The following is a 12572-nucleotide window of genomic DNA, read 5'->3' on the forward strand; positions in this document are numbered from 1 at the left end:
ACAGAGGTGGCTAAAGAGACAATCAGGCTGCTGAAAGACAGGCGAGCTTTGAACAACCTGCTGCTCAAAGCAGCACCCAGGGGAGAGGCATCTGAATGAACCAAGAGTAGGAGAAGGGGACAGTTGGAGAGGAATGGGAATGGCCTTTGTCTGGAGAGTCTGTGTCTGGAAAGGTGACTTTAGAAATGGTCACTGGATCACCACCACCAGGCAGAAGTTTCTGTTGAGGCTCTGCACTTGGTATGTTCCTCGCCCCTTCTTGGGGTAGTTGGGAGGTGTTGTGCATTTTTCCTGCAGTTTTTATTGCTCATCTTCACACCTGACTGCCCCTAGGAAAAGTCCTGACCCACAAGTGAGGGCTGGGCTCTGCCTTCCCATTTCCTGGGGTTCAGAGTTTGTCCAGACTGATCCATAAAAGAAATAAAAAAAATAAATACAGGTGGCTTCAGAGCCACCTTTACAGAACCTTTTCCTCCCTGCAATCATGGCCTCCAGTGACCTTCTCTAACAAGTCTCTGGGGAGGCTTTGTCAGTAATGGGACCCAATGGAGCCAATCAATACTTCACAATGATTTTGTTTTTGTTTTGGCTTTAACTTCTAAAGACTTTTTTTTTTCATTCTCCTTTCAGTACCTGAGGATCATGGACTCAGTGCCACTGGCACCAGGGGGCCCATTACAGTACTGAGCAGCCATGAGTCACCCTGTGGTGTTTTTAGTGTTTGAGACTTGCACAGCTAATTACAGAGGTTCCAGTTTGGGGAAGATTACAAAGAGCATAAAAAAAAATATTTTAAAAGTTCTATTTGACTGGTATTCAGTTTACAATTGTATATTCAATTTGTCTGCAAGAGACCTGGACAGTGAGGTAAAGCCTTTGAGATCCATCACTCCATTAAGAACATTGTTCCTTTTCATCCCAAACACAACATTGCTCTTATTGGCTCCCTGGGAAGGGTCTGGGATAATTTCTCTCAACCCCCTTGTCGGTGCCCCCACTTGTACCCTCCATCCAGCAGCTGCTGCTCGTTCAGCTCCCTCCTGTCCCCACGCTGCCACTTCATCCCCACCCACCCACCCCGCATGGCACCAGCATCATCGGGGTCTCTGCGGGGAGCCCCGAGCGCTGGCAGCGATTGTCCTGTCCCACACTGAGGGGATGGGGGCAGCGGCAGCGAGCCCGTTCCTGCCCTGCCTGCAGGACACCTTCCCTTAGGGGCAGGAGGAGCAATGCATGACAAGTGTCCCTTTCCAAAAGCCCGCAGCAGCCTCTCTTTCCTACGGCAGCTGCTTTCTGCACTGCCATCAAGAACGCCCTGCAGGCTGCACTTTGCATTTCCCCCTAAGAAAGGGAATGGTCGTTCTTGGCATCACCCAGCACGGACAGAATGTCCTGGCTTTGGAAGAAAACTCAACACAAAAAGGGGGGACACCCACTCCCACTGCCTCACGGGTGCTGGCCGTGCCCTCTGTGCCTCCCACCGGCCCTGGCCCCACCGCACTGGGTTTGCCCGGGGGCTCTGCAAGTGAAGAGGGGAGAAGGGGAGGTGGGGGCCAGGGAATCCAAATGAAAAGAGTCTCCAGCTGAGGCCAAGAAAAGGTCAGGCTCTCCCACCAGGCAGTGCTCTGGGGGCCACTAGAACTAGCATTAGAATTACTGAAAAAATAAATATATATATATATTTAATTGTATCTTACTTCAATAATTAAGACATTTTTAGCTCCATCCATAAATATTCTTATATTTTCCTCCATCCCACTGTTGGTGTGTGAGGGAACAGCTGCGTGGTTCTCAGGGCCTGGCTGGTGTTCAACCTCAACAGTCTTTATTTGGGCCCAACGTGGGGCACAAAGGGCTGAGATAACACCAGATCTGATCAGAGCATGTTAAAACAAATTAGTTATAATTATTCCCTGTATGGGTTTAAGAGTTGCTGGTGACAATGTTGGTTGGTTTGGTCTCAGAGCTGTTCTTAGAGCTGTGGGATGTCACACCTTCCTCTCTCCTTGATGTGCTGGCTGTCAGCTCTGGAGCCTGCTCCAGGGCATCGTTGGGCTGTGCTTTGTGGCATTGATGGTGACACTGACCCGGGACCTGCAGCCAGCATGAACATCTCCTCCCCACTTCATGTGCCACCTCCTGCAGACTGTTAATAATTACAGTTCTTACCATTTCTCTTATGAAAAACCAGTGCAGGAGACATCTCCATTCTTTGGATGCCATCTCCTGGACATTGTTAATAATTACACTTTTCCCTTTTTCTCTTTTATGGAGGGGGCATAGTTCCTGACCTTTTCATTCTCCCTATTGCTAATTACAGAGGTTGTTTTTTCAAAAATTTCTTCCGTATTTGGGATGTCAAAATGTGTCCAGTCCTATCAGTAGGAACCAACATAGCTCTAGAGGACCCATCTAGGATGGAGAGGCAGATGAAGTATAACTGCAATAGCTGAGACCTTGTTCTCACTTCACCTTCCCACACGTCTGCTGGAAATACAGCACAGCAGAGAGGGAACAGGTCTGGAAATTCCTGGAGTGTGTGGAAGAGACCTTCCTGACACACTTGTGAGGCAACCAACCAGAGAAGACACTGCAATGAACCTCCTGTTTCTAAACAGAGAAGGACTTGTGGCTGATGTGATGGTTGGAGGCCATCTTGGGCACAGTGATGATGAAATAATAGAGATATAGAAATAACAGAGATCTCCCTCCCTAGAATCAAAGAATCATCAAAGTTGGAAAGACCTAAAAAGATCATTGAGTCCAGCTGTCCACTCTACAACCCCTAACCACTAAACCACCCACTACAGGCTCTTCCTCTACCTGTCTTTTGAACACCTCCAGGGATGGAGCCCCCACCACCTCCTTGGGCAGCCTGCTCCAATGCTGAACAACTCCTTCTGTGAAGAAGTTTTTCCTATTATCTAACCTGAACCACCCCTGGTTGAGCTTTAACCCATTTATCCTTCTCCTGTCACTGGGAACAAGAGAGAAGAGCCCAGCGTCTGTCTCACTACCACCTCCTTTGAGGTAGTTGTAGAGAGCAATGAGGTCTCCCCTCAGCCTCCTCTTCCCTAAGCTGATCAACCCCAGTTCCCTCAGCCCCTCTTCATAAGTCCTGTTCTCCAAACCCCTGATCAGTTTGGTTTCCCTTCTCTGCACCCTCTCCAGCACCTCCATGTCCTTCCTATCTTGTGGTGCCCAAAACTGCACACAGTGCTCGAGGTGCAGCCTCACCAAGGCTGAGGACAAGGGTAAGATCACCTCCCTGGCCCTGCTGGTCACACTCTTCCTGAATCAGGCCAGGGTGGTGGTGGCCTTCTTGGCCACCTGGGTACACTTATGGCTCATGTTCATCCAGCTGTCAGTCAGCACCCCCAGGTCCCTCTCTGCTGGGCAGCTCTCCAGCCACTCCTCCCCAAGCCTGTAGTGCTGCTGGGAGTTGGTGTGGCCCAAGTGCAGGACCCAATATTTGGCCTTAGTGAAACTCATGCACATGGCCTTGGCCCATCCATCAAGCCTGTCCAGATCCCTCTGCAGAGCCTCCCTACCCTCAGGTACATCAACACTTCCACCCAGCTTAGTGTCACCTGCAGATTTAATCAGGGTGCACTCTATCCCCTCATCTAGGTCGTTGATAAAGATGCTCAAAAGGAGCAGCCCCAGCATTGAGCCCTGGGAGACACCACTCGTGAACCCCCACACCAGCTGGATTTCACTCCATTGACTGTAATAATTGATCTGCTGCATCAACCTCCCTGGGACTGAGGTCAAAGTGACAGCTCTGTTGTTTCCAGCCAGCACGGGGTTAGGAAGGGCATGCCTGATCATGCCTGATCTCCTTTTATGATCAGGTGACCCGACTGGTGGATGAGGGGAAGGCTGTGGATGTGGTCTACCTGGACTTCAGCAAAGCGTTTGACACCATCTCCCACAACATCCTCCTGAAAAAGCTGTCAGCCCACAGCTTGGACAGGAGCACCCTGTGCTGGGGTAAGAACTGGCTGGAACGGGCCCAGAGAGTGGTGCTGAACGGGGCTGATCCAGTTGGCAGCCGGTCACTAGTGGTGTCCCCCAGGGATCAGTGTTGGGCCCAGTTCTGTCCAATATCTTTATTGATGATTTAGATGAGGGGATTGAGTCCATCATCAGCAAATTCACAGATGACACTAAGCTGGGGGGGAGTGTTGATCAACTGGAAGGCAGGAGGGCTCTGCAGAGGGACCTGGACAGACTGGAGAGTTGGGCTGATTCCAACAGGATGAGGTTCAACAAGGCCAAGTGCCGGGTCCTGCACTTTGGCCACAACAACCCCATGGGGAGCTCCAGGCTGGGCACAGAGTGGTTGGAGAGCAGCCAGGCAGAAAGGGACCTGGGAGTCTGGATTGACAGGAAGCTGAACATGAGCCAGCAGTGTGCCCAGGTGGCCAAGAAGGCCAATGGCATCCTGGCCTGGATCAGGAACAGCGTGGCCAGCAGGTCCAAGGAAGTGATTCTGCCCGTGTACTCAGCCCTGGTGAGGCCACACCTCGAGTCCTGTGTCCAGTTCTGGGCCCCTCAGTTCAGGAAGGAGATTGAGGTCCTGGAGCAGGTCCAAAGGAGGGCAACCAGGCTGGTGAAGGGACTCGAGCACAGACCCTATGAGGAGAGGCTGAGGGAGCTGGGGCTGTTCAGCCTAAAGAAGAGGCAGCTAAAGGGAGACCACATCGCTCTCTACAACTCCCTGAAAGGCGGTTGTAGCCAGGTGTGGTTTGGTCTCTTTTGCCAGATGACTTTCAACAAGACAAGAGGGCAGGGTCTTAAGTTGTGCCAGGGGAAGTTTAGGTTGGAGATTAGAAAGAATTTCTTTACAGAGAGGGTGATCAGCCATTGGAATGGGCTGCCCAGGGCAGTAGTGGATTCTCCGTCCCTGGAGATATTTAAAAAGAGACTGGATGTGGCACTGAGTGCCATGGTCTAGCAACCGCAACGGTGGTTCAAGGGTTGGACTCGATGATCTCTGAGGTCCCTTCCAACCCAGCCAATTCTATGATTCTATGATTCTATGATTGTGCCAGGACTCTTTCCCCTTCACCTCTGCACACAGGCACTGCCCTGCAGCTCCAGAGAGGGTCTCAAAGAAAGGCATTCAAGAAAACAAGACACTCAAAGTTTCTTTATTCTATTTAAATACACCGAAAAAGGAAAGCTCTTAATGAAAGTCAAAGAAAATCTGGACAGAAAAATAATGAGAAAGCACAAAAAAAATTAAGTTCTTATATGTGCATAAATAAGAAAAGAAATGGGTGATGGCTGGCTGGGTGTGTACTGAGTTACAATATGAATGAGTTGCAGTAAAAGTAACTCAGTTAATTTTTTTTAAAAAACATATAGTGATCAGTTTTAAAAATGCACTTTTGAGCTCCTGGTTCCTCATGCTGTAGATGAGGGGGTTCACTGCTGGAGGAACCACTGAGTACAGAAATGACACCACTAGGTCCAGGAGTGGGAAGGAGATGGAGGGGGGCTTCAAGTAGGCAAAGATGGCTGTGCTGACGAACAGGGAGACCACGGCCAGGTGAGGGAGGCACGTGGAAAAGGCTTTGTGCCTTCCCTGCTCAGAGGGGATCCTCAGCACAGCCCTGAAGATCTCCACATAGGACACCACGATGAAAACAAAACAGCCAAAAGCTAAGAAACAACCTAATACAAGAAGCCAAATTTTCCTGAGGTAGGAGTGTGAGCAGGAGAGCTTGAGGATCTGGGGGATTTCACAGAAGAACTGGTCCAGGGCATTGCCCTGGCAGAGGGGCAGGGAAAATGTATTGGCTGTGTGCAGCAGAGCAATGAGAAACCCAGAGCCCCAGGCAGCTGCTGCCATGTGGACACAAGCTCTGCTGCCCAGGAGGGTCCCGTAGTGCAGGGGTTTGCAGATGGCCACGTAGCGGTCGTAGGACATGATGGTCAGGAGAAAGTACTCAGCTGTGATGAAGAAGACAAAGAAGAAGAGCTGTGCAGCACATCCCATGTAGGAGATGTCTGTGTTGTCCCAGAGGGAATTGGCCATGGCTTTGGGCAGAGTGGTGGAGATGGATCCCAGGTCGAGGAGGGAGAGGTTGAGGAGGAAGAAGTACATGGGGGTGTGGAGGTGGTGGTCACAGGCGATGGTGGTGATGATGAGGCCGTTGCCCAGGAGGGCAGCCAGGTAGATGCCCAGGAAGAGCCAGAAGTGCAAGAGCTGCAGCTCCCGCCTGTCTGCAAATGCCAGGAGGAGGAACTGCCTGATGGAGCTGCTGTTGGACATCTGATGCCACTAGGGATATAGATCTATCAGTGAAAGAAAAAAAAGGGAGAATTTAGAGCAGTGTTTCTTTACATTACTAAGTTTTTCCTAGATATTCACAAATTTGCTTTTCCTGTTTCATGAAAAACTTTGGCATGCCCCTTTTAAACACCCTGGCTTATCCTTGTTTCATGTCCATAAAGGAGTGGGAGGGGTCAGTGCTGCCATACACCAACTGGTAAAAAGGAGCAGGGGGGATCTCAGATTAAATCATTCTTGATATTAAATAGCTTTTCAGCATTGTCACCCTCAATATACAGCCTGCAGAGCAGAGCTGAAAGGACTCTGAATGGATTGGTCTGGTCCAGTTTCTCCCACACACATGAAGAGCATTTTAATGCAGAAGCCCCTGGCATTTCTGCTGCTCTGCAAGTGAAACCTTAAGGTTGCTGAGAGGCAGAGGGACTGTCCCTTAGTGCAGAGTGAGGACAGCCGCTCTGTCCATCAGTCCTGCTCTCAGCTGCACAAAGAGGACAAGATCCTTAAATGAGGTATCCTAAATGCTCCCCCCCCCAGCCCAGCAAAAAGAAAGGGAAAAACAAGGGCAGCAGCAGCAGGGGCAAGAGGGGAACCTGCCAAAGTTCTGCTGCCAAGAGAGTCGGGACAGGGAGACACAGGCAGAGACTCCAGCACTTCTCCTCTCTGGTGCAAAGGGTTGCTGGAAGGATGCTCAGAATTCAGTGCCCATGATCTGAAGGGCTGGGGGACTGTGCTGTGTGACAGAGAGCAGGGTTTAGCTCTAGGGAGGGCAGCAGCTCTGCAGGGGATGGCTGGGAGGTGCAGGAATCCCCCCTGCCATCATCTTCCAGGCAGCAGCTCCCTCTCCATTCCTGCCCATCTCTGCTGCCTGCAGCTCTTTCTCTGTCCCCAGCTCTCCTCTCTGTCAGTGCTCACAGCCCCCATCCCACCCCCTGAGTGCTCAGCTCTGCCCTGCAGACCCCTCCTGGCAGCAGCAGGACCTGTCCAGGGGCATCTCTGGTTGTGCAGGGGCTCAGGAGCAGCTCAGACAAGGGCTGAGGAGAACTGGGGTCTGTGTGCCTTCTGCAGAGTGCAGAAAGAGCTTTCCATGTCCTGGAGAGACAAGTGGAAGCAGAGCCTGAGGAGAGCCCAGCCAGGAGCAGGAAAGCCCTGCCCTGAAGGGACTCCTGAAAAGGCCCCTCAGAAATCTTCTGGGCATCAGCTGGAGCTGTGAGCAGCCCTGAGCAATTCATCCCTCTCTCACCAGCACCAGGAGCCTGCCCTGTGCTCCCTGTCTCCTGCCAGCCACAGCTTCTGCCAGCACCAGGGAGCTCCCCGGGCAGGCTGAGAGCTGCCCCTGGCAGGCAGGCAGGCAGCAGAGTCCCTGCCCCAGCACACAGCCCCTGGGCTGCAGGACCCTGCTCTGAAGGACAGCCCTGGGCACCCCTGCCTGCACACACCCCCTCACTCCTCTTCACAATTCCCCTTCCACCTCCAGCCCCTTCCCCCCTTCCAGCTCCCAGCAGCTCTGGCTCTGCAGCTTTAGGAGATGCCTCCAGGAACTGCACCAGCTTCACTGCCCTGCACCAGACACTCACCATATCAGAAGCTGGGAAGGTTCTCCTCCACTCAGCTGTCACTCATCCCCTCCATCTTCACTCCCTTGAAGCTCTCTCTGCCTTGCTCATCTCCCCCAGATACCCTGGCAGTGTCCTCAGCCCTGCTGCGCTCTGCAGAGGAGCTGCTCCTGCCCAGAGCTCTCTCTCTGCAGCACCACCATGATTCTATGATTCTATGATTCTAAGCTGGGAACGTTCTCCTCCACTCAGCTGGCACTTATCCCCTCCATCTTCACCCCCTTGAAGCTCTCTCTCTACTTGCCAGCAGCTCCCTCCATCCCAGGAGCCCAGCTCAGATCTGTAATGAGCCCTCTGGGGGGTTGATGCTGAGCCCATGACAATTGCTCAAGAGGCAAGGAGAGGAAGCTGCAGAAGCTTCTTTCTCCCCAAGAAAGTCCAAGGCAGAGTCCAAAGTTTCCAAAGTTTTTTGGCATGTGCCTGGGTCCCCCTGTAGGACAACCCTGCAATCAGCAAAGGCATGGAGAGCTTGGCTCTGCCAAGTCTGCCTCCAGCTTTTCCACACCTTTTCCCTCTCTCCTCTCCAGCACAGTCTGTCCTGGGCTGTCCCATCCCCTGTGCCTCTTGCCCTGCAGGCTCTGCTCCTTCACCCGCCTGCCCCACCTTGCTGTCCCCTTCCTCTGCTGACATCTCTGTGTCCTCCCTGCCTCTGCCTTGGCACACAGAGCCTTGGGCTGATCCAGGCTCCCTCTGGGGGATGTGGTGTTCCCCAGCATGGCCCTTGCAGTGACATTTCTTTCTTCTGCTCTCCACTCCAGCCATCCCCAGCTGCCCTTTGGGCCATTCTTTCTTGCCTAAGTTTTTTCCCAGTGTGAAGAAAAGCTCCACCATGCCCAAACCCACCCTTCAGGCACTCCCTGAAGTAGAGCAGGATACTGCTCTACAAGTCTGCACAGCACTGGATCTTGACCCACTAACCTGTGTAGACTGGGCATTTTTTTGGGGTCCCCAAACCCCATTTTGGGATATGTCTGCACACTCTCCCTGGTTATTGAGGTGTCCGAAAATCATATAATCATAGAATCACAGAATCACAGAAATATTTTTTTGGAAGGAACCTCTCATGATCATCCATTTAAACTGCAGTAATCAGGGACAGCCTCAACTAGATCAGGTTAGCAGAGCCTCCTCAAGCCTGACCTTGAAAATCTCCAGGCTTGAGTCCTCAACCACCTTACTGGGCAACATGTGCCATTTTATTCAGTACCCTTATGATAAAGAACTTGTTCCTAACTTTCCATCCAAATCCACTCTTCTCTCTCTTAAACCCATTGCCTTCCATCCTATCAGTCCAGGTCTTTGCAAGCAGTCCCTCTTCAGAATTCCACTAGGAGCCCTGGAGGCACTGGAAGGTCCATTGTGCTACAGTCAATATGACACAGGAGGATGAAAGAGAGGAAGGAGAAAATGTGTGTTGAAACTAAGAGGATTCCAGGTCTCTGCAATGATAGATGTAGCTCAGTACTGTGTAGGAAAGGAGAAGTCCTGCCTTACAGAATATTCAAAACCTTGAGTGTGCAAACACAAAGAAGGTTCTCAGGAGCAGCCAACATGGATTTACCAAGGAGAAATCTTGCTTGACTAACCTGACATCCTTCTGCAAAGGGAAGGCCTAATGGGCAGATGAAGGGAGAGCAGTGGATGTCATATACCTTGACTTCAGTAAAGCTTTAGACACTGTCTCCCATACCATCCTCATAACAAAACTCAAGAAATAAGGGACAGATGGACAGATGAATGGATTGCCAGGTGGATTGGTAACTGGCTCAGCAAGAGAGTTCAGAGTGTTGTGATGAGTGGCACAGAGTCAAGTTGGAGGCCTGTGACCAGTGGTGTTCCCCAGGGATCAATACTGGGTCCAGTTTTGGTCAATCTCTTCATCAACGACCTGGATGAGGGGTTGGCGTGTACCCTCAGCAAGTTCCTGATGATCCAAAGTTGGGACAGGTGGCTGAGATACCAGAAGGCTGTGCTGCTCTCCATGGGATCTGGAGAGGCTGGAGAACTGGGCAAGGGTGAGCTTCATCCAATTCAATAAGGACAAGTGTAGAGTCCTGAATCTGGGTGGGAATAACAGCAACCACCAGTGCAGATTAGGGGACATTCTGCTGGAAAAGAGCTCCATGGAGAAAAATCTGGAGTCCCAGTGGACAGGAAATTCTCCATGGGTCAACAATGGGCCCTTGCGGCCAAGAGGGCCAATGGTGTCCTGGGGTGCATCAGGAAAAGTGCGTCCAGCATATCTAGGGAGGTTTTCCTACCCCTCTACTCTGCCCTTGTGAGACCACACCTGAAATACTGGATCCAGTTGTTCAAGAGGCAGGGATCTGCTGAAGACAGTCCAAGGGAGAGATAGGGGGATGATTAAGGAACACGAACATCTCTCCTATGAAGAAAGATTGAGAGAATTAGGGCTTTTTAGCCATGAGAAAAGAAGCCTTATACTGGATCTTATGAATGCCTATAAATATCTGAGGGGCGGGTATCAAAAGGAATAGGTCAATCTCTAATAGGCCCGTTAATAGGACAAGGAATAATGGGTTTAAGCTACAACATAGGAAGTTCCACCTCAACATGAGGAAAAACTTCTTCACTGTGAGGTTGTGGGAGCACTGGAAAAGGCTGCCCAGAGAGGCTGTGGAGTCTCATTTTTTGGAGACTTTCAACACATCCCTGGATGTGTTCCTGTGTGGCCTGCCCTGGGTGATCCTGCTTTGGCAGAGGGGTTGGACGGGATGATCTCTAGAGGTCCCTTCCAACCCCTAACATTCTAGGATTCCATGATTCTATGACCTCAGTCCCTGGGACAGTGATGGGGTCCATCCTGCTGCAGGCAGGTGAAGGACAAAGAGGGGATTGCTGAAGCAGAGTGGGCAGGGGACAGAAAGGCCTGGGGTGCAGCTGGCCTTTAGCAAGCCCTTTGCCATGCTCTACCATTGTCCTGTTGTGGCCAGACTGGGGATGTCTGGATTGAAGAGGTGGGTGATGTGGTGGGTGGGAAGTTCACGAGATGATGAGGGTCACAGTGCCATCAGGGATCCAAAGTCCTCCTGGCAAGCAGTGACCATGCCTCAGTGTCATACACTTATCCCCCTCACCTCCCTGTTAAAGGAAGGAGAAGGATAAGAGAAAGAGACCTATGGGTTGGAAACTAAACTACACAGCTTTAATGAAACAGTAATGATAAAAAGAAAAAATTACTAAATATATACAGCTATACATGAAAATTGATCCCATGTTCCTCCCCCCTCTTCCCCAATAACTCTCACATCACCACCGAGGCTGCAGGGCAGCCCTGGGAAAGTCCAGGCTGGACTTCTGGAATCGGCAGCAGTGTGGAGCTGGAGGCAGGAACACACAGATTCAGGCTGGTCCAAAGGCAGAGGAATGGATGGAATCCTTACAGGATGCTGAAGCAAACAGGGACAGGAGAAGAAGGGGAAGCAGGAAGAGGTTTGACCCTCGTGATCCCTCAAACTTATACTGAGGATGAGGTGTATGGGATGGAATACTCCATTTGGTCAATTTTGTTGCCGGAAAGGAGTCTCTTGTCCGGGATCGACGCGTTGATATGGTGATATAGACTCGCAGGATGTGATCTGAGTCTATTGCCCACGGTGTGGAACTAGCGAAGATGGTCTGCTGCTATGGAAGCAACCAGCCACTCTCTTAGCTAGCTCTAGAATGAGCTGCCTCGGTGGGTGTGAGCCTCACTATTTATTGGCCCCATGGTCTTGCACATGCTCCATAGGGGCCCTGCCCTGGCTGGGCACAGGTGGAGTTGATAGCGGCTCACACCCACTTCTTGATGATCAGAGGCACCTGGTTGCTCTGTTCCACTACATTTCCCCCCCCCCCTTTTTTTTTTTTTTTGTTTTTTTTTTTTTTGGGTTTTTTTTTTTTTTTTTTTTTTTGGGGGGGGGGGGGGCACACAATCAACAAGTTAGAAAAGTCATGTAATGTAAGGAAGGCCATGAAATATCCAGGCAAATTTGTCAAAATAACTCAATTGGAACTACTGGATGCTGCATCGTTGTTTCTTGGAGGTCTGTTTGTGGCAGGGCGTGTCCACTTACTGGGTACCCAGAGAGGTCCAGAGTCTGTGGATACACAGCTATAACCTCTCCCGGTGAACAGTAGTGGTTTGGGCCCTACCCATTGACCTGTCGATGGATCCTTGTAATTAATTTGAACGTCTGGCATGCGGTTGATCTTCTTGAAGAATAGTGCAACAGCACGGGGGGTTGCTCTGAGTTGCGGCTTGGGCTAAGAAAATTTAGTGTGAAAAGTACCTTGCCCAGCCACATCTGTGGGTCCGTCTCCTTGCTGTCCTTCTGTTTCTGTAGGTATGTCTTCAGGGTGCGATGAGCTCTTTCTACGATCGCTTGGCCTGAAGACGAATGGGGGATTCCCGTGATGTGTTTCACCCCCCAAGTAGCAAAGAATTGTTTGACTTTTCCGCCTGCATAGGCGGGCGCATTGTCAGTCTTTACTACTTGGGGGACCCCCATGACAGCGAAGCAGTTGGTTAGATGACGGACCACATGTAATGCCTTTTCCCCCGTTTGAGCTGTCGCCCAGAGCATGCCTGAATAGGTATCCACTGTTACATGGACATATTTCAGACGTCCAAATTCTGGGATATGGGTGACATC

At 51.0% G+C, this 12572-nt stretch overlaps 1 protein-coding gene across 1 annotated transcript; it reads right to left on the reverse strand.

Moving 5' to 3' along the window:
- Positions 1-5401: 5401 nt before the first annotated feature.
- LOC115600322 (olfactory receptor 14A16-like) lies at positions 5402-6283 on the reverse strand (the record flags this gene model as incomplete). Its single annotated transcript, XM_030468697.1, has 1 exon — positions 5402-6283. A coding segment is annotated over exon 1 (882 nt), but the record flags the coding sequence as incomplete, so codon positions are not given.
- Positions 6284-12572: the final 6289 nt, after the last annotated feature.

This window comes from Calypte anna, unplaced genomic scaffold (genome assembly GCF_003957555.1).
Source record: "Calypte anna isolate BGI_N300 unplaced genomic scaffold, bCalAnn1_v1.p scaffold_232_arrow_ctg1, whole genome shotgun sequence".
Classification (NCBI taxonomy): Eukaryota; Metazoa; Chordata; class Aves; order Apodiformes; family Trochilidae; genus Calypte; species Calypte anna.